Here is a 26,096-nt window from a genome sequence, read left to right as displayed (position 1 = left end):
GAGCTCAGACGTGACGTAACCTGGCGGACACCAACGTCAATTTAGCACAGCATTCAACAACGTAAACAACAAAAAGATGGAGGACACCGTGATCAGAGCTGTGTTTTTTATGTATATACTGGGTTTCGTGATAATGGAGATAAAATGTATACGTAGAAGTATGCGACACTAAGAGCAAATCAGAGGACTAAGAGATGAAATCTACTATGGCAACTTGCATTTCTCGAGTCGCTATTTTCCATCTTGTAGCCTACTCTAAACTGCTCTGTGGATAATAAACTGTTGTGTGTTTATCCAGCTTTTTAAAAATGGCGGTGCTGGTGTTTTCGCACATGCGTTCGGCCAATCAACGTACATTACACTTACGTCAGTGGTAGTTCCTATAGCCCGGGTTTAGACCCTACTCTGAGTTATGAGCTAATTTAGTTCCCATAAAAGGAGTTCCCAGAACTATAATAATCATTCCAAGTTCCTGCAGTGCGAACACACAAGCATCCAGGTACTTCCGCCAGTAGTTCTAGGAACTATGAAAAGGTTCCTCCGGTGCGAAAGGGGCTCATTAGAGATGCCAATAACCAGGGAACTATTCACACAGCTGCAGAATATAGAAGTCAGTCACATTTTAGAGTATGTTCAGTTAAAAACGAGAGTAACAAATTTGTTGTATAGAGAAATTGACTTAAATTTTCTTTGCTCACACCTGAATTTAATATTTTGGTTAAGCTGTGCTGGGTAAAAGGAATCACACTGTAAAAAATTTGTTTACATCATACAGTGCTACTTTATAACCAGTCTACACTGCTTACACACTAGACGTGTGTATTTCACATATTCCAGTGGGGTATGAGTTATTCCAGTAACTGTCTTCCATCGGAGCCTTTATCAGTTTTGTGGCCTGGGTCCCTGCTGAATGCTTTTCTCTACACTTAAGAATTCGAAGCCACTGTTGGATAATGGATGAATTTGTGTCTCTGTTGAGCTTTGTATCAAATAACATCATGTTAACTGTAATGAGACTTTCCAGCATTATGGAAGTCACTATTTTTGATATTTATTATCACTGTTAGAGGCATTATTCACAGCTATTGCAAGAACAGAAAAGGGCCTTAACATTAGCTATTACTTTGTATACATTCAGAACGTTTACACATTCAAACTGCTTATGTAAGCTGTGTATGAACCGTGTGGCAACCTTCCGATCTCTCTCGTGAAACCATCACGGAAGTGACTAAAACTGCAATTCATCGACCGGCCGCTAGAGGCTGGCTCCAAAAGAGAGTCAGACCCATAGACTCCCCATATTAAACTGCCCAAATTTACAACAGAAAAAAAATGTGTTTACAGACTGGTACAAAAAGTGGTTTTGGTTTATATACTGTAGCTAATTTTGCCCTTCATAACAACTGTGAGGGGGGTGAATTTCTTTATAACTCATCTGTTTAAATTATATTAAGCCTTAAAGTTCTGCATAATTAAGGCTGTGGCCAGCGACAGGTGGATTGCCGCTGCTGTCACCGCCGTCGAGCTAGGTGGCTGTGGTGTGACGCGCATTGATGCACTGCCAAGATGCCAATGTTTTTGTATAGTCTATGGTATGAACAGGATCATTGGATAGTCACACACTTGCCTTCACACTTGGTTCAAATCCTTGGCCCAAGCCAGACTTCGGCTAAAATGAATTCTGTTCACACTGTATTTTTGGGTCAGAACCACGGTTGTGTTTGTATCAAAATAAATAGTGTTACTTGACTCACTTTTGTGCTTCAGGCTTTTGAAACTTTGGGCTTTGTTTGCGAAGTGTCAACACTAAATGGCACTTGCATCTTTCTGCTGTGAATGTAGTGCAAATGTTCCAAACATGCATGCAAAATTTGACAAAATTATGTCATTCAGCGATTTACTTCCAGGAATTAAAATGATTACATTCATATCAGCATATTGTACGCTGATGAGATGAGCTCTCAGAACAGATCCTCAGTGAAGACCTCAGATAACCGCCCAGTCCAGAACCCTATGGCCAGCTATTATTGCGTCATTCCAGGACCAGCTGCAGCTTTTGCAAGGTTTTATCAACAGGATGCTTATTGTGCTTAAATGCTTAAAATGCCAAAAAGTATTCACCCTCTTGTCGTTCCAAACCCATAAGACCTCTGTTCATTTTCAGAACACAAATTAAGATATTTTTGATGAAATCCAAAAGCTTTCTGCTCCTCCATAGACAGCAACACAACTGACACGTTCAAGGCCCAGAAAGGTAGTAAGGACATGTGACATCAGTGGTTCAAACTTAATTTTCTGAAGCTATGAGAATAGTCTTGTTTACAAGCAGAGGAATACACAAGCATGCGTCATTGGACTGTTGTGAAAATGCATCGAAGACTGACACAGAAGAGAAATGTTTTTTTAAATAAAGTTATTTTTGTTTTCTTTGCGCACAAAAAGCATTCTTGTAGCTTAAAAATTGAGCTTAAACCACTGGTACTGAACTGAACTGAATCAACAATGAACTGACTTGAACAAAATAATGGCATTGCTGCCTTTTGCAGAACTGCTTATAGTTGCTGAACTGAACTAATTGCAGATTGATGAACTTAACACTGTTATTGATTTGAACTGAACCTACATTTGAAAAAGCCCTTAAGTATGTGAATATATTAAAGCCAGTCACATTTACCACTGTTCAGGCATCTTTTGTCAACAAAATCCAATAGGAATCATTTGAATCTGGAATTTTGCATGAGAGCTAAAGATCCACATGCAGATTTTGCATCGGGCTTATGTGGTCTATCAAATTTGCTGCAGTGACCAAAAGAAAGCTCCTTGGTTGAAAAATCTATTGATAATAGAAAACTGACATTTTTGCTCGCAAAACCTTGCTTAACCGTTCCTAATGTGACTGCATCTTAAGTCTGTCTCAAAGCAAAAATGCATATGAACAACTATACTCACCAATAATAACTATCCTGCTGATGTATGAATGTAACCATCTGAATAAATGCACAGGTATTGGACAAAACACATGGCACTAAAACCTTAGTGTGATGTACGAGGTTTAGACAGCTCACAGATCAGACATAAAGTCAAATGGAAATTACAGCAAGAGCGTCAACAACTGCAGTCATCCACAAATGACAGTTGCAATGTAAAATTACTGCCGCCTAGTGCCTGCTGTATAAATGGGCATCACAAAGCTGTAGAACCTGAAGTGGAATGACTGTTTCGTCTCTATAGTGGCTCAGAGGGAATAATGAGGTTTTCTCAGAGCAGAGCTATCTTGGGTAAGCGTTACTGCAAGAAAAAAGAGAGAAGGTGAATGGGACAGAGCTGAACAATAGTGATGTCGGGATTGTTTTAGTGGCTCATCCGTTTGTGCGTGCGTGTGCTGTAGATCAATGGCAGAGCTCCTCAAGAGTTTCTCACCGTGATGTATCGCTCTGTCTCAATAAGCAGCCAGACTGGGAAGGAGAGGAAACAAGAGTCCATTCTGTCTGATTAGGTGGAGAGAATGGAGATAATGCCTAAAGGCGATCGTTTCATTGAGAACACTAATAGCATTAGCCTTTATTATTTCCCCTCCCGACAGAGAGGGGGCATCAGGTCCTCTAAGAATATTACAAGCAATGCATCACAAGGTATGCTTTTGTATCAATGTATGCTTTTATCCAAAGTTTGTGTTTATAAAGTATTTTGGAAAATTGCTGATGATTTCAGTTACAATTAAACTGAACTATCATCTCTTTTTAAGTATTTTTTTTTACCAAGTTTAAAATCTATTTCACAGAATTCTGCATATTTGCGTCAACAATCATTGTGAAAAATGCAAGATAAGTCCACAGATTGTGTCTGGGGTTACAAATAAGTAATACAATATAGCATAAATAATATTATAAAATATATAATACATCTTAAGCTGGCAGTACCAAGAGAAGTGGCACAGTGCAAAGTTTAAAAATTCCTCATAAAAATACAATAAATACATAAAAATACAAGCTACAACAGAGATTAAAGTGTTATCTATCCATCCATCCTCTTTTATATTTTTCTAGAATGCATGGATTCAATAAATTTGCTGCCAACATTTGTTTCAACAACATTATAGTTATATAATATAGTTTTTATATGGTCAATAAGTTTTGTAAGGAGAGTGTCATCATCTAAGATAGTTCAGCTGCTTTATCCAAAGTAATATATTAATAGGGTTCACAAACAAAGTTAGATCTCCATATCTGTCACTTCTTGTGACAGTGTAATCATGGGCATAGCCAGGGTTTGAAAATCAGAATTGTGCTATAATAACCCCTACAAATACAACTCATTATATACACTAACACTTTAAAAGAGACAGACATGTATATGTTTGTGAAAGATGTTTTCTCTGTTTTGGAGGGATGAACACTGTTAAATTATACCATATTTATTGCATCAAAATTTGTTAATAGTTAACTATATGTCAGGGGTGAATAATTTTATCAGTTGTTTATTAATCATGCAACAATAAATATACTGTACTGTTTTAGTTTTCATTAATAATCATTGCTTTAAAGATGATAACTTTGTCTAGTGCTCTTATGAATGTTTTTGAAAATGTAACTATACTGAATGACATAACAGAATTATTCATGGCTAGTATTTGAGTAGGCTATTTTATTTCATTCTGTAACCTACTTCTACAGATCTGTGTACTAGTATTAAATGGTACTGTTTTTGGCATTAAAGTTAAAAATGCAGTTTCAGTGCAGCTTCAAAGGGCTGTAAATGATCCTTGCTGAGGAATAAGAGTCTTATCTAGCGAAACGATCTGTTATTTTCTAAAAAAAAATATATATATACTTTTTAACCTCAAATGCTCATCTTGTGTAGCTCTGAGATGCATAAGTGTACTCTGTGCACTCCGGTTCAAGACAGTTAAGGGTAGGTCAAAAAACTCCCATCTCATTTTCTCCTCCAACTTTAAAAACATTCCTACATTGCTGTTTTAGCCTTTTTTGTATAGGGCATTTGACCTTTTTTACCTGATCACGTTGTAAACACCAGGTCGGTACTTCTGCACCGAAGTAGGACGATTTTGGAGAAGAAAATAAGTTGGAGGAGAAAATTTGTTTTTTGACCTACCCTGTTTCGAACTGGAGTTCACAGAGTATGCATATGCATTGCAGAGCTTGACAAGATGAGCATTTGAGGTTAAAAAGTATATAAATTGTACATTTTTTTTAGAAAATAATTTCACTAGAAAAGACCCTTATTCCTCGGCTGGGATCATTTAGAGCACTTTGAAGCTGCACTGAAACTGTATTTTTAACCTCAGTCTGTTGAGCACCACTAAAGTCCATTATATGGAGAAAAATCCCAGAATGTTTTTTCTCAAAAAACTTAATTTCTTTGTGACTGAAGAAAGAAAGACATGAACATGTTGAATAACATGGGAGTGAGTAAATTATCAAGAAATTTTTATTTTGGAAGTGGAGTATTCCTTTGAGTGGAAAAGACAAGTCCAAAAACGCTTATAATATCTAGATCTGGCAACTGCACCCACACCCTCACTCACAAGTCTCTAAAGACTTGTTCACTCCGCCAGTGTCTCGCAGCGAACATTTTCATACCACGGACGCTAAACATTCTTGCAAACTGTACAAGCTGAATTATACATGCAAACATTCATAAGATGAGTTTTAAACAGCAAATTAGTTATTCAGAGAACAAATGTTATTTTTTAACATGACAAATTTACAGAGGTCCGGTGACCTCATAGCTGACTACAAGCCTGAATGCAATAAATAAATAAATAAATAAGCGTTTAAAGGAGTCTCATTACAAATTTGCAATTTATGATTTATCACCCATTAGTGATTTGTTTTAATATTGCTTAGGTGGGATGAGATCTTGCTCATACAGTGATCGGTTTAATATTAAAATATGACAGAATTTTGTTCCTAATTATAGTCATTGGTTTAAAATCATCTCCCATAACATAGATTCATCTGAAAGGAAAGGGGAAAAAAAAGAAAGGAGAACGAGAACAAAATTTAGAGTGAAGCTAAGAGAAGAGACAGGTGGCTAAGTGGCTTTTCACAGCCGAGTCCTGTTCCCATCCACTGTGGGACTGGTTGGGAGCCAAAAAAAAATCCCACACTACAGCAGAAAAACTGCTGATAAAAATTCAAGCTTTGCCCTGAGAATTTCCTTCAGCTATCCTCTCAGCTCAAGGAAAATGTGTGTGTGTGTTAAATCAATACACGTCTCACATTCTCTCCTTGTAATGAGAGGATGTGCGGTCCAACTGGGGAAGAGTGACTGAGAGAAAGAGAGTCTGGAAAATCAGGTTGCAGCAGCAATAGGCATCTTCATGATACTGAAACACTAATAAACTCCTCCGCAACCTAATTTCAACTTGTACACATTTGCTCCATATAAGTGCCACTGTGGATACATTAATTCTGCCCTGTGTACTGAAACTTCAGTTATCTGTTCCAATAAAGCTAATAATAGTAACCACTACATCATCAACTCCAGGATTAGCGCTGTTCCCCACATTTAATCGAACAACTGTGACTGATGTGATATAAATGTTGAAACAAATTCAGTGCATGTATAGTTTTCTCAACGTTGGGGCTTTGGTTTAGACTCTTGTAGAAAAGTCAATTGAAAACTGTGGGTTAATATTACCTTTTCACACACTGCTTGATTTAGTGGTCTGCAGTGTACAGTGATAACGTCGGTTAGTGGTCTGTCTCATTGATTCTGGAGCAGCTAGAGTTAGAGGAGAACCTCAGGGCTCTAGGGAGGACACTAGCCTTTCACAGCCATCCGAGATCGCTTTCAACTCCACTAGAATCAAGCCTTCGTAATCTAACATTTACAGAGAGCTGGTTTGTAAAATAAAAAAGGGAGCTTAACTGTCATAAGAGCTCAGAGAGTGAAAATTGAAAGAGGGAAAAAATTGTCTGGTGCCTGTGAAAAAAGAAGAGTAGAGACATTCAGAGGGGAACCCAGTATCACATAAAATATTAATGCAGATAACTGTTGTCTTTCTATTTGGACCTCTCAAGAAACAAATACAATGGTGTGAGTTAAACCAAGCCAGATGGTATAAAAGTACAAAGAAATCACACTGACAACACCTTCACACTTTCCAAAACAATTGTTCTTCACTGTGCAGTGTGCACTGCAAATTTTCATGATCCATGAGGTCACTGAGATTTCAAATGTTGCAGTTAAAATGCTGAAGTAAACTGTTTTCTGTAAGTGTGGGGAAAATGTCTGTATTAACCTTGTAGCCTCAAGACACACACTGTTTGCTAATAGTGTAATTACACTGGATTCAAGAGGTTATGAAATGCCAAAATTAAATACAAAAATTGTGCACTGTTCGCTGAAGTAGTTATTTTGAATAAGCATGTGATTAAGTATTACTTAAATGTTAAGTCAGTTGGCTTGTAAAATGTCAAGATGACCTGTGAAATATGCACTTTGGAAAGCTAAATTAAATGTGAGGAGTAAAAAGTGTAATTATTTAGCCTGGGAAATGTAATTGAGTAAAACTACAAGTATTCACTCTCAGTGTTTTTAAATAAAATAAAGTAGAACTCCATGTATTGTGAACACAAGATTCTGATAAGTCAATCTTCCCATTAAATAGTGTGGTAATTCGGGTTATCCAGACATCTGAAACCAGCCCTGCTTTTTATGTCTCTCATATCACATCATGGACTCTAAAGTTTAAAGTATCCAGTTGCCTATCAAAAAAAAAAATGCAATACACTACATTGTTTTTCTGTGAAAAAAAAAAAGACATTAATTGTTATTTGAAAAGTCTACTGTCCAAACTGAGAGTTTAATAAGATTATTTTAATGTTTTTGAAAGAAGTTTCGTCTGTTCACCAAGGCTGCATTTTTTTCTACGCGGGTATACTGCAAGTAAAATGTAATATATTCCTGAAATGCAAAGCTGAATTTGCAGCAGCTTTTACTCATATGATCCTTCAGTAATAATTTGAATATGCTAACTTGCCAAAAAAAAAAAAAAACATTTCTTATAAATATCAATGTTGAAAACAGTGCTGTTTCCTATTTTTGTGGAAACTGTGATACTTGTTTTCAGCACAAATATAAAGCTCAAAAACAGCATTTATTCGCAATGTCTTTACTGATCAAATGAATGCACCCTTGCTGAATAAAAGTATTTATTTCCTTTAAGTACCCATTAAAAAGTCTTTCAGCAAATGGAATCCATTTGTTCATGACACTGCCTGACTGTACATTATCCCTCACTTAGCAAATCCATCTTTCCTTCTCTTTTAGCTTTGATTGTCCACGAAGGTCCCTCCGTATTTCGCATCTTTAACCGCTGGCAGGCTGTCAATCAGCAGTGGAAAGTCTTAAACTACGACAAGGTCAAAGACAATGAGGAGCATCAGAAGACCGGTGCTGCATTCCGGACCTTCTCTCTGCCGCTGACGCACCGGATGGGGCCGACCGGCACGGAAGGTGAAGCCTCCACCTCCACATCCTCCCTCATGGCTATGGCTGCAGCGGCCGCGGCGGGCACCGCAACCCCCACCACAAACTCCGTCCCGTTGGCAGCAGGTGCCACGACAGATCCGCAGGACTCGTCTGAGCCCAGCAACGGGCAGCCTTCGCTGCCAGACCACCACTGTGCTTACAACATCCTTCATCTCCTCAGCCACCACCTGAGGCCCCAGGAGCCACGCGGACAGACCAGCAACAGCAACCGCGAACTGGTCATGCGAGTCACTACAGTGTGAGGCCTTCCATGAGGCCTAGTTTACAGTTCAATCTCTGCATGCAACGTATTTACAAGAAAGGAGTCACTGATGAGAATTGAACAGTGTTACCCGAAGACCCAGTGCAGTGCTGTCCGGGTTTAAGGCGTTTGTTTTTCTATTTTTTACAGTACTGAATAAAACAAGGAGGAAGCAGTTTCTCTCACAGTGGTTACAGGAAAGATTCTGGCCTTTAGGTTTCAAATGTGAGCAACTGAGGAAGGTCAAAGGTCAGTGGGGTGGGGTGGGGTCTCTGAGTGTGTCCTCGCGTGTGTAATGAGTTTATCGTCAGCTCAAGGCCACAGTCAGAGCTGTGATCGTTCTGAAGCACAAGCGTAACAATGCAATGCAAGAGTGAAGAACAAACCCGTTTGTATGGAAAACATGCAACATCACACTACTTTTATGATTGCTACATGTTGTATTTTCAGATAAAATCCTATTATTAATGTTACTTGCGAGAATAAGCAAGTCTAAATCTGTTTCCTAACAAACCAAATGTGGTATTGAAGCAGCAAACTATGTGTTTGCACTCACAGGCAGTATGTTTTTTAGTGAAATCAATCCTCTCTGGTTTTGACAGTCTTGTACATCAATAACAGGAAACCACGTTACAGTGGACACAACTCGCAGCAATCGAACACTGCTAATAATAACATACAAAAAAGTGGCCTAATCTGAGGAAAATTCTTGGTCAACTGACTTTGTTTACATTTATTAAACTTGTGAGAGAAAAAGGTTGCTACATTAAAAAAAGACAAATCAAACTGGTTTAACTGTTTTATGCGTCTGTTTCTCTTCTGGAAATAGCTGCTGCCACACAGCATTCAGTCAAATCATTCATTTCAGTAATGCATTTCATGTATTTCACCCAAGCCTAGGGCTTCAAGCAATCATGAGCACTTGGAATGTTTACATTAATCCCATTTTTATTATAACACTTTATGTTTTCTCAAAACAAGTACAGACAGAAAGTGGATCTAAGTGTCTCGGTGGTAAAAAAAAAAAAAAAAAAATGGACACAGCACCAGTGCCTCCTCCAAACCTGACCACAGCTGTCTGTTTTGGAGTAATCATATCTGCTTTCTCCTTCTGTTAATGGTCCACTCCTTCCGGATTCACAATTTTAGAAAGAAAGGAAAAGACTGAACAATTAAAGCCCAAGCAAATGAAGTGTTTGAACAGTGCACCTACAGACCTAAGTGCAGAAATAAGCACAAATTGAGTTTAATGCATTTGATGACAGAAATTAGGTACAAGTTCTATGAAAACACTTAAATAGATGAGTGTGGGATTGGTGATTTGTAGATGAAGAGTGAATATATATTATGCTTGAACAATCATGGAGCAGAAAAATCATTGCATAATATAACCTTATAATTAAAAATGAGTTGTAGCAATACAAAACATTCACAGAGAGAGTGTCAACTGCATTTGAAGATGCGTTCAAACTCATTCACTGTTGCTGATGTCAAATTGTGGTTTGTTCCATGTGAAATGAAAACACCTTCAACGGAGGCCCAAGGCACGAGAGAGTGTAAGTGTTTTGACATTCCCTTCACTGGAATCCAGCTAGATTCCAGGGAGATGGATACATTATAGTGATCATGTAAAAAATCAGTAAAACCATGAGGAATGTTCCATCTACTCTTCTAATGTCTTTGAGTGCTTATCCACAGTGACGTGCAGATGATCTGCTACTCCAGTTCCACCAGTAGATCTCCCTCTCCGACTGTATCTCCAGCTTTACAGTGCACACTCTTCACCTGAACATTAACACACATTTAATCAGGAAAGTCCAACATTTCTGCATCTGAAAAAGTTATTTGTGTTGAAGTCCGTAATGTCAGTCAAACACACTGGACACAGGAAGCTTTGCAGAGAAACAATGGAAAAAAACTATTTAAACTAACTAATGCTTCCATAAATATTCCATATTTGGGCCCTTAGGGTAATTTTAAAGTAATTATTTATTTATACTTTTTCTATAATTGATATTTAGATTTTAATAATTTTAAGACTTTTTGGATACAACTTAGTGATTCTACAAACTACTGAGATAATACTAAGGTCTTTGAGTCCAAAATCTGTTTTTTTTTTTTTTTTTTTTCGTATTCGTCATCCTTTCACATCAAAATGCTTGCTATGGATGCAAAAACGCAGAAAATCGAAACTGATCCGAATTCTTTGTTATGACGGACGAAAGTTTCGGAGGCAGTGTGTAAACGTGATTGACAACGCGAGGTCATATTTATTTTTTAACATGCGAAAATTTCGGACGAGAATTTTTGTAAAGTGTGCAAAGAACTTTATAGAGTTTTCAGTAATATTTTTAATGCTATATTTCTATATTTTGCATTTTTACCTTAGTTTTAATTTATTTTTTATGTCATATAGTTTTTTTTATAGATTTTTAAATTTATTTTTATCATTAGTTTGATGAGAAATGAGAAATGTCTTGGCAACTAGCTAAAAAAATAAATAATAATATGTAAAAATGTTTTCGATAAAAAATTTTTTTTAATGGTTTTAGTTAATATATAACAACCCTGACATGAAGTACAATAAAATATCCTGCCAACCATCAAATGAACCATAAACCATAATCTGGTTTCTAGTCAGACTTTTTACAGTAGCTAAGTGGTCTGGTCAGAATACAAGTGTGGATAATGGCCCGCCCCCCTCGCTGTCTCTCCCTCATGGTGTTGGGTATTGTAAAGTAGCTATGTGCAAGAGTGTGTTCTTATGTCATATCGATTTATGATGCACAGAGTAGCGAGGAGGATTATGTATCAACTTATGTATGTGTGTGAGTGAGCTCACCTTGGCTGCCTTTGCTGCGGTCATGCTGTTCTGCATCTTCATGGCTTCAATCACACAGATCTCCTGCCCCTCTGCAACTTCAGAACACCAATGAATGAATAAACCTCAACAGCTATTCCACAATGAATACTTTCTAATAACTTCTTGAAGCACATGACTCACAGAGCATCTTCCCTCCATATATTTATTAATTTCATAGACTCGTGCAGGTCTAGTACATAAAACGACCTCAGCACAAAGAGCAGGGGAATACTGTAATATAATTTCATAAAGGCGCATGCATTAGAAGAGTCGTAACCGTTAACAAACACACAAAGCTCACTGTAACGCAAGCGCAAAATCAATAAATAAACCTCTGTTTCTATCTATCAAACTCTCCATTAGGGAAATGGATTATGGAAATAAGCGAGCGCTGAGGAATTGCTGTTTCCCTCCATCTACAAGGTCTCATTTCTGTCTTATCGATACAGAAGTGCCGAAATCAGGTGGTGTGAACGTCACTGCTGTGTGTGTGTGTGTGTGTGGTGACTAATCAGTGTGAGAGCTCTTCATTGCAGTGCTCTTGTGTATGTGACGTTGCTGAGTGAATGAGATGTTTTACTGGAAGGGCTCAGATGTATTAGCCGGAGCCAGTCGGTCTGTGCATTTTATATATATCATTACATATATATATATATATATATATAGCATTTTATAAGTCATTAAGAGACTGAGTCAGGACACATTCAATTCAAGTTGACAGCAACACGCACACACACACGCAGACATTTTGTCATACTGACAGCATACACTGTCAGCTTTACAAATTATGTCATCCTAATGCAAATCACGTTATTTAAAGCAATAGTTCATTCGAAACAGAAAATTCTGTCCTCATTTAAACATCATTTTAAACCTGTATGACTTTCTTTGTTCTGTGAAACACAAAAGGAGATCATTTAATGAACACCTGCTTGGGTGAATTTAACACAATGACAGCACATTACGACTCACTTAAGCAACTGCACAAAGTGGCTTGTTGGAAATGCTTAAATTGTTAAAGGGATGGTTAAGCCAAAAATGAAAATTCTGTCATTAATTACTCACCCCTGTGTCATTCCAATCCCATAAGACCTTCGTTTATCTACAGAACACAAAGATATTTTTGAAGAAATCCGAGAGCTTTCTGACCCTAAATAGACAGCAACGCATCTGACACATACAAGACCCAGAAAGGTAGTAAGGACATTGTTAAAACAGTCCATGTGACATCAGGGGTTCAACCTTAATTTTATGAAGCTACGAGAATACTTTTTGTGTATTCTCGTAGCTTCATAAAACTAAGCTTGAACCACTGATGTCACATGGACTATTTTATGGATGTCCTTACTACCTTTCTGGGCCTTGAACGTGTCGTTGCTGCCTATGCAGGGTCAAAAAGCTCTTGGATTTCATCAAAAATATCTTAATCTTAATATGTCCTCTTATGGGTTTGGAACGACATGAGGGTGAGTAATTAATGATATAATTTTCATTTTTGGTTGAACTATCCCTTTAAGTTCGAAAAACAACCCAGTATTTAAAGCTTTACCATGTTAATGTTTTTTGGTTAAAATTAGCTGGAAGTAATTATTTACAGTTAAAACGTCTTAAAGGTGCTGTATGTAGGATTGACACCGAGTGGTTGAACTAGGTATTGCAGTCAAAATTCAAAATATTACATTACATTTAGTCATTTAGCAGACGCTTTAATCCAAAGCGACTCAAAAATGAGGACAATAGGTTTTTTCACCCGGTCCTCCTCCTCAGACACACACGCAGGTTGCCAGATTGACGACACAAACAGGAACGAGCACACTTGACGATGAATGAAATGAAATGCGCTGTTTTCCACCAACTGGCGGGTTTCACAAACCAAAACAAAGATCAACATGCCAGCCCTGAACACACATTTTCAAAAGGAGAATAACTGACTGTAGCCTTGTTTTTCAGATAAACAAGTATGTTAATTCAGCATGTTTCTTCAATATGTGCAAACATTTTGTTTTTTTTTTTTTTTTGCTTTGGTAGTCAAAATCTTATATACAGCACCTTTAATGATGAGTTTGTTTCTTACAAAAATAGCTTTTCACTTCACAAGATATTAACTGATGGACTAGACTCTGGATTATAGTGATGTTTTTATCCGCTGTTTTGTACTCTCATTCTGGCGGTAACCATTCACTGCAAAGGATCCATTGGTGGACAAGTAATGGAATGCTTAATTTCTCCAAATGTGTTTCTGATCTCAGATGGCCTGAGGGTCAGTACATTTCCTGGAAATGTTCATTTTTGGGGGAACTATTCCTTTAAAAAATGAGTGAGTACAACATACATCCATCTTCCAAACTGTGTTTTTGCCTTATCCTGAATCACAATAGTAAGCCTATAATAATTAATTTTATTTTAGAATTGTCCAGGCAGATTTCAGTGTAAACTGCAAACTTTCGCCATTGGTCCATACATATTTGTGTGCCATCTAGTGCTTTATACTCCAGTCCAGGGGGTGGCAGAAATGCGCCATTTCAGATTTTCGTCAGATTTTTTTTTTTAAACTAATATAAAAGGGGCATTTTTACTGTCCATCTGCTACAATATCAGGCTGCATTTTTAGTCAATATTTTTCTTCAAGCAAAATTATTCAGAAAACATGTAAAATTATATATCAGCAATATGTTTTATGCTTTTTTTTTTTTGCTGCATGAAGATAATGATTAAATGACGACAGCATTTTCATTTCTCAGTGAACTATCACTCTGTGAACTAACACAAGGTAAAGTGTACTTACATACTATGTGTATTGTTAATATCAAGCTAACCCTTTTCATCTTGTTTCTAAGTGCCTGGCATTTGACTACTATCAGCTTTCTTAAAAGAATTACCCAGCGACCTCTGAACAATCCAAATTTTTCGGGGGAAGTTGTGGCCTAATGGTTAGAGAGTCGGACTTGCAATCCAAGGGTTGTGAGTTCGAGTCTCGGGCCGGCAGGAATTGTAGGTGTGGGGGAGTGCATGTACAGTGCTCTCTCCACCTTCAATACCACGACTGAGGTGCCCTTGAGCAAGGCACCGAACCCCCAACTGCTTCCCGGGCACCGCAGCATAAATGGCTGCCCAATGCTCCGGGTGTGTGTTCACAGTGTGTGTGTGTGCACTTTGGATGGGTTATATGCAGAGCACGAATTCCGAGTATGGGTTACCATACTTGGCTGTATGTCACGTCACTTTCACTTTTTTCACTTTCATTAAATGTGAATCCATGTTAAACTGGGAATTGGGGAGAACTATAGTTCTACTGATTGTGCAGTGCATTTGCGGTATTTCCAGAAAGTGTCTTACATTATCTCCTGGTTTAACGGACACAGCCACCACAGATCCTGGCATGGGAGAGCGGAGGATACTACTGGTGTCTTCTGGAACCTTCTCTGGCATGTGCTTACTGAGAGATGCTGCCAGTTTACTCAGCACACGCAGCTTAAACTGAACACAGGAAACACAGAGAAATGGTTAAACAGATACCTCAAATTAAAGAAAGAACACGATGATAATACAGACAACCAACTGAATGACAGACACTCCAAAAGACTACCATCAAACCCACACACAAACACATTTCACCCATTTTTTCTTTTAGATTGAATTTATTTATTTATTTTTTGCAGTATAATGTCTAGTGCGCATTATAACTTATTCAGACCAAGATCAATGATAATTTAATAACAGCACTGTATGCTCATTTAAATAATACCACAGAAGCCTAGAAAGATGGCACATCCAAGAAAATTATGTAAAAAATGACTTGCTTGCAGGGCTTTTGGAAACTTGGAAATGCTGCAGAACGTACTCATGCATTGTGCCCATGTAGATTTCATTCTCTTGCTTTAACTACCTTTAAACAATTATTAAAATCTCATAAATTTTGGTAATTCCACAAGTGTAATTAATCTTCTGAAACATGACTTGCTTCCAGACTCATCAGCCATCCTTATGTTTGAAACGGCTGATTTTCACCAGTTCTCGTCATTTTAGTGTGTAGTATGTATCAGACAATGTGTGATGGTTTATTTGGTTATAATGACCCCATTAGACCCCATTGTTAGATCCTATAACTGAATCTTTTCATTGATGGCCATTCAAAATTATTAGTGTATTCTGAATGCAGTTTTACAAGAAACCCCAAAAGTTTGGGGCTGTAAGATTTTTAAAATGTTTTTGAAAGAGGTCTTTTCTGTTCACCAAGGCTGTATTTATTTTATCGAAATACAGTAAAAACAGTTATATTGTGAAGCATTATTACAATTTAAAATAACTATTTTCTATGTAAATATACTGTAAAATGTAATTTAATGCTGTGATGCAAAGCTGAATTTTCAGCAGCCATTACTCCAGTCTTCAGTGTCACATGATCCTTCAAATAAATCATTCTAATACAATGATTTGCTGCTCAAGAAACTTTTATTTTTATTACTAATGTTGAAAATGTATAATAATTTGATAGATTTTTTTAGGATTCTTTGATGAATATAAATTTCAAAAGAAAAGTATTTTAATTTAAAATAAATTTTTGATATATTTGATGTGTATTTTCTGAATAAAAGTATTAAGTTTCTTAAAAAAAAATTAAAAAATATATCTTACTGACTCCAAACTTCTGAACAGTATCACCAACATTTCATTTTACTATAACATGCGTTTCACCAGTTCCCAGGTCTTTTTTTTTAATGTCACAGCTCAAAAAAAAAAAAAAAAAAAAAAAAAAAAAATGCTAAGAAATGGTTTGAGATTGCATTTTACTCATGCAAAACCTCACGATTTTCTTCAGAGCTTCCCATCTTCACCTTTAGATGGCAGCACAAATCTGCATCCAATCACATGCTGGGCAGCTAACAGTTTATTTTTCTCTGTGTCTCAGACAGATGAAACGCTCTGTCACTGCCCAGTCTAATTCAATTAACAGACGAGTGAAGCCTGGTCCTCTGCACTGCTCAATGAATGTTAAGCAGTTTTGTCAATTTAATGATTATCAACGCAAACACACACAAGCTCTCTCTCCCTCTCACAGCAGCAGCAGAATGCCAAGAGCATCCGCCCCCTGCTCTCCATACAGACACTAATGGAGAGCCATTAGCTCATAACAGCGTGCAGAGCAAATGAAGAGCTAATTAAATACAGTCACATAAAGAACAGGGCACTGACACTACCAGGATGGGGGGGGGGGGGGGGGGGGTCATACCTCCAGGGCCGTTTTCACAGCATCAATTACAAAACTCAAATGCTTGGAAAATAGCTTCATAAATGATATATAAAAAGTTTCAATGCTCTGACGGTCCCAATGCTGCCATCTGAACCTTGGTGCACACCAAACAAGCAGACCGACGCTCATATTTTCCACTTCCAAACAAACTCGTGAAGTTCAACTGAAACATGAACGCAACGTGGACCAAAGACATCTACACTGCTTTTCAAAAGTTTGGAATCAGTAAGGTTTTTGATGTAATATTTAGTAATAAAAAATTACTAAATATTACTAAATAAATTACTAAATAAAAAAAAATAAAAAAAAAACACAAAAAAAACCAGTAATATTGTGAAATATTATTGCGATTTCTAATATTGGTTCCTTATTTTAATATACTTTAAAATCTAATTTATTTCTTTGAAGACTGGAGTAATTGCTGCTGAAAACTCAGTGTCACATGATCCTTTAGAAATCATTCTAATATGCTGATTTATTATCATTGTTGAAACTGTTGTGCTGCGTAATATTTTTTGGAACCTGTTATACTTTTTTTTTGATTCTTTAAAGAATAAGTAAAAAGAACAGCATTTATTCAAAATAGAAATCTTATCTAACAATATACGTCTTTACTATCTACTGAATACACTTATACATTTCTCTAAAGAAAGAAAAAAGAAATTTACTTTGTTGTATATTGTAACAAAAAATTTCTATTTTGAATAACACTGTTCTTTTTAACTTTTTATGTATCAAAGAATCCTAAAAAAAGTATCACAGGTTCCCCAAAAATATTAAGCAGCACAACCATTTCCAGCATGGATTATAAATCAGCATATTAATGATTTCTGAAGGGTCATGTTACACTGAAGACTGGAGATGATAATGATGCTGAAAATTCAGCTTTGCTTCACAGGAATAAATTATATTTTAAAGTATATTCGAATAGAAAACTGTTTTTTCAAATTGACAAAATGACAGTTTTCTTCTGTATTTTTGATCCAACAGATACAGCCTTGATTAGCATAAGAAACTTCCTTAAAAAAAAACATTAAAAATCTTACTGCTCCCAAATTTTGAATTGCAGTTCAAACGATCTAAAAACATTTTCTTCTCAACATTGTAACTCATAACTCGTCGCCATTACGGTTTAGTACAGGCATCGCTGTCTCCTTGCAGCGGATCTCCATTTGTGCAGCAATTCTGCCCATTTCTGCCACTGTGTTGATTTCTTTTATAAGCTCTTTGTGGGTTATAGGCTGGTAAAAATACCCACATATGTACACACATCCAGCGAACACATTTAGCCCAGGACACAGCATTGTTTTGGATGTTTAGCTCGGTTTCAAAATAAACCTCATAAAAGCTGTCCAGTCAGGTTGTGGCTGTATCCTTGTGCCTTTTATTTTACATCTTTAGGTTCTGTTTTTTTTAATGATGGGGTGGTAAACGCTAAGTGAAGGAGTAAATGGATGGATTTTTTTTGTGAATTTGTTGAGAAAACTACAAGTGTAAACAAACCCTACAAGTTTCTCACCCTCAGTGGCACTTCCTAACCAGCACGTCATTGTGAAGACCCCCTTGTATTTTAGTGATGTCATTTCTGCACTATATTTAGCAGAAAGGAAAAGGTGGCTCACTCATTAATCACTGGGTAGCTCTCTGAAGGGAATATGTCTGCTTTCCAGGAATTCAACAAAGGAAGCCTTACATCATTGTGCTACAGTCAGGTCAGACGGGCTAATGAAGGGTGTTGATTCTGTGACCGGGGTCAAATCACTAAATCTCCGAGCAAAAAGGTGAAGTCAGAACTGAATTATTTAGTGGCTGCCAGCATGTGCTTAGGAGAAGTACCACAACATAGTTGTGCACTTGAATTTAAAATGTATAAAGACAAAGACTGGAATTACTTCAACTATTTTTCAATTATCTTTACAAATTATATGACCAATTTACGACAGATTTTTTTTAATCTTTTGATTTTCCATGCTTACCAAAGCTACGTTTTTTTTATCAAAAAATACAGTAAAGACAGGAATAATGTAAAATATAATTGTTTTAATTATTTTAAATAACTTAGCTTAAATAACTATAAATATATATATTTTTTTATGTTTTCTAATGTAATACAGGTGAAAAGTTCATTTATTTCAGTAATTCAACTCAAATTGTGGAACTTGTGTATTAAATAAATTCAATGCACACAGACTGAAGTAGTTTAAGTCTTTGGTTCTTTTAATTGTGGTGATTTTGGCTCACATTTGACAAAAACCCACCAATTCACTCTCAATCTCAACAAATTAGAATATGGTGGCACGCCAATCTACTAATCAACTCAAAACACCTGCAAAGCTTTCCTGGGCCTTCAAAATGGTCTCTCAGTTTGATTCACTAGGCTACACAATCATGGGGAAGACTACTGATCTGACAGTTGTCCAGAAGACAATCATTGACACCCTTCACAAGGAGGGTAAGCCAAAAACATTCATGGCCAAAGAAGCTGGCTGTTCACAGAGTGCTGTATCCAAGCATGTTAACAGAAAGTTGAGTAGAAGGAAAAGGTGTGGAAGAAAAAGATGCACAACCAACCGAGAGAACCGCAGCCTTATGAGGATTGTCTAGCAAAATCGATTCAAGAATTTGAGTGAACTTCACAAGGAATGGACTGAGGCTGGGGTCAAGGCATCAAGAGCCACCACACACAGATGTGTCAAGGAATTTGGCTACAGTTGTCGTATTCCTCTTGTTAAGCCACTCCGGAGTCATCTTACCTGGGCTAAGGAGAAGAAGAACTGGACTGTTGCCCAGTGGTCCAAAGTCCTCTTTTCAGATGAGAGCAAGTTTTTTTTTTTTTCATTTGGAAACCAAGGTCATAGAGTCTGGAGGAAGGGTGGAGAAGCTCATAGCCCAAGTTGCTTGAAGTCCAGTGTTAAGTTTCCACAGTCTGTGATGATTTGGGGTGCAATGTCATCTGCTGGTGTTGGTCTATTGTTTTTTGTAAAAACCAAAGTCACTGCACCCGTTTACCAAGAAATTTTGGAGCACTTCATTCTTCCTTCTGCTGACCAGCTTTTTGAAGATGCTGATTTCATTTTCCAGCAAGATTTCGCACCTGCCCACACTGCCAAAAGTACCAAAAGTTGGTTAAATGACCATGGTGTTGGTGTGCTTGACTGGCCAGCAAACTCACCAGACCTGAACCCCATAGAGAATCTATCAAGTACTGTCAAGAGGAAAATGAGAAACAACAGACCAAAAAATGCACATGAGCTGAAGGTCACCGTCAAAGAAACCTGGGCTTCCATCCCACCTCAGCAGTGCCACAAACTGATCACCTCAATGCCATGCCGAATTGAGGCAGTAATTAAAGCAAAAGGGGCCCCTACCAAGTATTGAGTACATGTACAGTAAATGAACATACTTTCCAGATTTTTTTTCTTTATATTGTATGTAAAGAAAATTGTACATTGTATACATTGTATGGGTCAAAATTATCGATTTTTCTTTAATGCTAAAAATCGGATGTTAAGTAAAGATCATGTTCCGTGAAGATATTTTGTGGTCCAGGGTCACATTAATTATAAAATATAATTTATTGCTGCCATGCAAGGCTGAAGCATAATTACTCCAGTCTTCAGTGTCACATGATCCTTCAGAAATCATTTTAATATGCTGATTTGCTACTCAAGAAACATTTCCTATTATCAGTATTGAAAAAAGTTCAACAGGTAACCAGGTTTTTTTTTTTTCATGAACAAAGTTGTCATCTAGCATTTATTTAAAATCTCTTCCACTTTTGAGCAATTAAATGCATCCATGGTGAATATTTTATTTTAATGTTCCCGAGCATATGACATATTAGCAGTATAAAAATTTGAGTAAAAAGGTGAATAAAAAAAAACATGAATTTTAAACAGCAGTCTTTAGATACGGCAGATCTGTAATCTGTGATAGCAAAGCCCTATTTACAACATACAAAACACTGTTAAATAATCCTTAAGAAATCATTATTGAATTGGTATTCAAGACACATTCTTATTATCAGCACAGCTGAACATAGTTGCACTGCATAATGATGTGGAGACCACAAGACAGTGTCTTTTTTCAACTGCTAAAGCACTGAGTGCACTGAAGTCCTTGTACACTTGTGAATCAAATTTTGATTTTAAAAATGACCAAAAAGAAACCCCTTTAGAAACCCATCAGTCCATACGCTATTGCTGTTTTGGGAGACTAAGGCTATTCCAAATACAATCTGCAAAACAGTGAAGAGTTTCAAAGAAAGTATAGGAATAATAAAGGACAGATGAATCTCAGTATGAGGTGTTCATCTGCAAGGTTCACGAAGTGCCCTACAAGCCTATCACACATATGGGAAGTGCTGCAAAAAAACATGTAATGAAACTGCACCTGAATATTTTAATAGAATGCACAAGGTCTGCACAGCTGTCACATGGAGGCTTTCTACACACACTGAAGAAATGTAAAGCAAACTGTCACGAAATCATACTCCATTCTAGAGCAAGGGGTTGTGGGTGACAATAACCCATAAAGCATGCAAATATGCACACGTCAAAAAAAATCTACCAGAAACATTATACCATGCAGGCACCACTGACATAGTTTTCAATGCACTGTGATTTGGGACACACTAATATTAATCTCGCATGCCATTTAAGATGGACAATATGCTCATTTGGGATGCAGCCTATAAGATCAAGCTTAAGTTTTGATTATTGTAAAGTACTGTTTCTGGGACTTTTTACTCAGCATGAAATAGGTTAGGGAAGGCGGTTTGCGGCATGAGGTGCTCTCCTAATGGTCTCACAGCATTTCTGAGCGGCATTCCTGAGAAGAAACATCTATATTACTTTTCTGACAAGAGGAAACCGTTAAACTCTGGTTTCTGCTGGACCTGATGGAGAAACAGACAAGCGCTGACGACCACAGCCCCACTGACCTGTTAACACAGAATGAACGGAAGGCATCCCATAATAGCCGTGACCCCAGGAAAACTTTGAAACGAACCCCTTCAGAAGATCTTTGAAGCAGAGACCCCCCATGAAGCACACGCGTGTGCAGCCTGGAAGCCGGCATTTCCTCTTCTTTTACAGAGTTACTGTGTTTTTAACCCTGTTTGTTTGTTTAAGCTGGTGAAACGTTGATGCTGATTGTTTAGGTGGCTTTGAGTAAATAAAGAGGGGATGGCTTGAGTTGATTTGTAGTTGGGTTGAGACACCTGTGCGTTGCTTTGACCACACAGAGTGTGAGAGTCTGTGTGTTTGCGTGTTTGGCAGATCGACTCGAGTGTAAAGACAGGATACATGGCTTTGTGAGCGACATTATATAGCATATATCACCCAGCATGAGGTGCACAGAAAAACACCACAGAGTGCTCATGAACACAAACATATAGTAGTGTTAAGTCATGTCCACGGCAAAAACAATAACTATAACCAATTAATACTTTTTTATTATTACTATCAATATTATATAAATTAAATGTATTATTATGAAATACTTTACAAAAAAATGTTCTGAAAGTGATTCCAACGCTATTGTTTCTCTGTCATTATTATTATAGCTGTGGTGTGGACTTCACTATTCCCACTGAATTGGGAATGATTATTAATGATTAAGAATGATTATTAAAACTATATTTTTTGTACTCGGTGTGACATCAGTCATTGTTGTATAATTAAAAAAGCAACTACTGAATAATTCACCCAAACAAAACTTAAGGATGAACTACAGACATATAACAAACAAAAACATCTGAGAGTAGAACGGTCTATGAAGACCAAACATTTGGATTAATATGACCCATTGTGCTTCTGTGCTAGGTCATCACTTCATCTGTAATCTGGGTCTTGAACCACTGACATAAAGTTCATGCTACTATGAGGTGCTTGTAGACTTACTGAAGTGCCCAGATACTGCAGGGTGATTTCTCCAGCCGCTGTCCGCAACAGGCACTGCATTCAGAGACAATAAATAAATAATTTAATACAGTTGAACAATCAGAAACAAATACTCCAAAGAGACGCTTAATAGGTTGAATTATTGACTCTGGATCAGTGGCGAGGCCAAATATTCTCCAAGTTGAGAAATGTTTGCTGTATATATAATGAATGAACAATCCCAATTAGGGTTACAACATCAAAGTCAAAAGAATACATTTATACTAAATATACATTTAAAAAAAACTTCATAGTTTAAGACAATAATTATAATAAAAACGACATAAAATCCGAAATTGGGACTTCAAATGCGTTTTTGGACATTTAAAAGAACCATTCGAACAAACCAATTCACCAGAATGAATCAGGCTTTCCAAGACTACAAGGGGTCAAACTAGTTAGGTAGAATGAATCAGACTTTACTGCATATGACAGAAGTCTGTTTAGAACAAGAAAATTCACTAGAATCCAACTTTCTAAAGCTAAATATGACAGAAGGATCAGCATTTGCGACTAATCGATTTATTAACAGTGCTACATACAAGCAAGTGCAACAGAGTGGTTGTTTACCTCCATTCACTTGGCATGAAAGTAATAAAAACGTGACATTTAACAGTCAATCTTTGCGATAACCAAATAATAATTCTGCACACTCTTGTGAGCGGATCAGCAAAAAATAAAAATAAAAAATAAAATCTTGTATATACGCATTTATAAAAATACACTTTCCAATGTATACACAACAGATGTGGTTAATTTGCATTTTTATTTCCACACCATTGGTATATTCTGGCAGCTTTGATTGATTGAGTGGACCGATCAGCAATCTGGGTGGGCCAGAATCACCCTGGCCCTTATGTGGCATCTGGACAGCTGGAGTGATTGGACAGTTGCAAAAATGCATGTGTAAATATTACCACCTCAGGTGCATTACTTATCAATAATTCATCATAACTTTTCAATAAAGGACCAGAGTCAACTATTCCCTATATATGCATATGCATGTTTGTAAACCTGGAGAGTCCTGTGTTTGCCGTTGATGGTGAGGGGCAGCAATGCTGAGGCCAAGTTCCATTCTCCAGACACTTCAACCTTCTCTCCATCGATCTCCACCTAAACCAACAAACACACACACACACACAAGGTAGGAGTTAGATGGAGGACAACAAAAGTCCATGTTATAATGGAGTTACTCTGTGTGTGAGAGAAAAGGAAAAAGATACAGTAAGACAAAGAAATCAAATGCAAGTTTCTGAACTCATGTAAGGTCAGTCAGTAGTTTCTGCACCCAAATCCACCTGATGCCTTTTAGGGGAGGTGGGGGGTTTCATGTTAGTCTTTCCTTTAAACCAGTGTCTCTGGTCAAACAGATTACCCTCAGCCCTCAAACACTTGTCTAAACAACAGTTCTGAATAATCAGTTCCATTCCCAAAGCATGCTGGGACACTGGAACCTCCAGGGCCCTCTCTGGAGCAGGGGGTCCAGTTTGATGTGCAGTTCTGGGAGAGAAACACACATCCAGCCTTCAGCTGTAAGAGAAAGAGAGAGAGGGGTCCACAGAGATCAGGTGAGGCCCCTGAACCCCCGAGGCTCCTTTTATCCCTGACTGAAGGGCCACAGGTGTCTAAACACACAGTTAGTGAGTGACGTCTTAGGGAAAGTGTGAGAGCGGCCGCTCTGTGAGGGTCTTTCAGTAACAGAAGAGGAAGACACACAGATCCTAAAGTGATTTAGACTCAAGAGTCAAGGGATTGATTTCAATGCAAATATCACCACAAAGAACATGGGCATTAGCGAGGGAGCAGAAGCACTCACTGGGAGTACTATAACAGAAGCAGAGAACATACCTTCTCACAGAAATCAACTGAATAACAGATTGAGTTATGACTTAATGAGCACAATATTTGTTGAAATTGTGTGAAATCTGACATCTTTGCTTATTGGAATCACAAAAGTTTGTAAGTCAACCACCTGAGCCACAGAAAAATGGCTTTAAAATGAAATGAAATAAAATAAAGCTGGCAAGAGCACTTTCAAATTAAATGTAATTAAATTAGATAAAATAGAAATACTGGCCAATCTCCCATGACCATACACAGGACAAGTGGTTTGGAGAATAGATAGAAATAAAAAGTAAAATAATATAATATACAAACACTAATAAAAAAAAAATTAAATAAAACAAAACCAACCCAAACCAAAACCAAAACAACTAATCAAGACCTTAAATACACTTTTTACACATCTACATTTGAATGGTCGTACTGGAAAGATAAGGTCCAGACGGTTTAAAAAAGTGAAAGTGACGTGACATTCAGCCAAGTATGGTGACCCATACTCAGAATTCGTGCTCTGCATTTAACCCATCTGAGGTGCACACACACAGAGCAGTGAACACACACACACACACACTGTGAACACACACCCGGAGCAGTGGGCAGCCATTTTATGCTGTGGCGCCCAGGGAGCAGTTGGGGGTTCGATGCCTTGCTCAAGGGCACCTAAGTCATGGTGTTGAAGGTGGAGAGAGAACTGTACATGCACTCCCCGCACCTACAATTCCTGCCGGCCCGAGACTCGAACTCACAACCCTTCGATTGGGAGTCCGACTCTCTAACCATTAGGCCACGACTTCCCACTTACTGTGTGGAACCTGTCTAAGCCTAAAGCTTGATCCCTAGCTTAGGATAATGATGTAAATGGGACATGACAATTATTTTATTATTTTTAGGCTTTGACAGGGGCGACAGGAAATTATTGAAGAAAGAGAGAGAGAAGGAACAGGATCAGGACACTACATCCCAGAACTCACATGAGCTAATGTATGAAGTCTTGCACCACAGCTCCTACTAAGATGTGACAAGAGATGTAATATTTTCAACAATTTCACTCACTGTATAGTTGTTTCCAGACCGAGACACTCCCAGCATGTGAACGCCTTTATCAAGTTCCACACACAACTCCCACTGTCTGCTCTCTGCAGGAACAACGGACACCCTGGAACACACACACAGACGCAGAATGTTTATCATTAGTCATAATGGGTGCTTCAAATACACTGTCCTTCTCTCTATTTAAGTCAATCACAAATCTCTCTGTAACCACACTATAAAGTTTCTTTTCTTCACAGATGAATTAAACCCCAACCAGCACACACACAAGCCACCTGGTTACCGGCTGTTTGACTGACAGCTAGGAGACCTAAAGTAAATGTATTAGGAGGAATGCAATGTTTTTCCACTGTGGTGGGCTGCATTCACTACAAAGAGAAAGCCCAC

At 37.5% G+C, this 26,096-nt stretch overlaps 2 protein-coding genes across 3 annotated transcripts in view; one reads left to right on the top strand and one right to left on the bottom strand.

Annotated features, from left to right (window-relative positions):
- Positions 1 to 9,556, top strand: part of LOC109109439 (E3 ubiquitin-protein ligase MARCHF4-like) — a 45,377-nt gene extending 35,821 nt beyond the window's left edge. For both annotated transcript variants that reach the window (XM_042716368.1, XM_042716367.1), the window contains one exon: positions 8,299 to 9,556. In XM_042716368.1, the coding sequence (XP_042572302.1) occupies positions 8,299 to 8,762 (464 nt within the window). In that variant the 3' untranslated portion in view covers positions 8,763 to 9,556. The remainder of the gene's footprint in view (positions 1 to 8,298) is intronic.
- Positions 9,557 to 9,691: 135 nt separating this feature from the next.
- Positions 9,692 to 26,096, bottom strand: part of pcca (propionyl-CoA carboxylase subunit alpha) — a 49,009-nt gene continuing 32,604 nt past the window's right edge. Inside the window, exons 18-23 of the mRNA XM_042716365.1 lie at positions 25,713 to 25,815; positions 23,832 to 23,930; positions 22,779 to 22,832; positions 14,961 to 15,101; positions 11,604 to 11,681; positions 9,692 to 10,546 (exon numbers count right to left, since the gene is read on the bottom strand). Coding sequence (XP_042572299.1) covers positions 10,478 to 10,546; positions 11,604 to 11,681; positions 14,961 to 15,101; positions 22,779 to 22,832; positions 23,832 to 23,930; positions 25,713 to 25,815 — 544 coding nt within the window. The 3' untranslated portion in view covers positions 9,692 to 10,477. The remainder of the gene's footprint in view (positions 10,547 to 11,603; positions 11,682 to 14,960; positions 15,102 to 22,778; positions 22,833 to 23,831; positions 23,931 to 25,712; positions 25,816 to 26,096) is intronic.

Source organism: Cyprinus carpio, chromosome B1, assembly GCF_018340385.1.
Source record: "Cyprinus carpio isolate SPL01 chromosome B1, ASM1834038v1, whole genome shotgun sequence".
Lineage (NCBI taxonomy): Eukaryota > Metazoa > Chordata > Actinopteri > Cypriniformes > Cyprinidae > Cyprinus > Cyprinus carpio.
The sequence above is the reverse complement of the archived record's forward strand: the minus strand, read 5'-3'. Positions and strand labels throughout refer to the sequence as shown.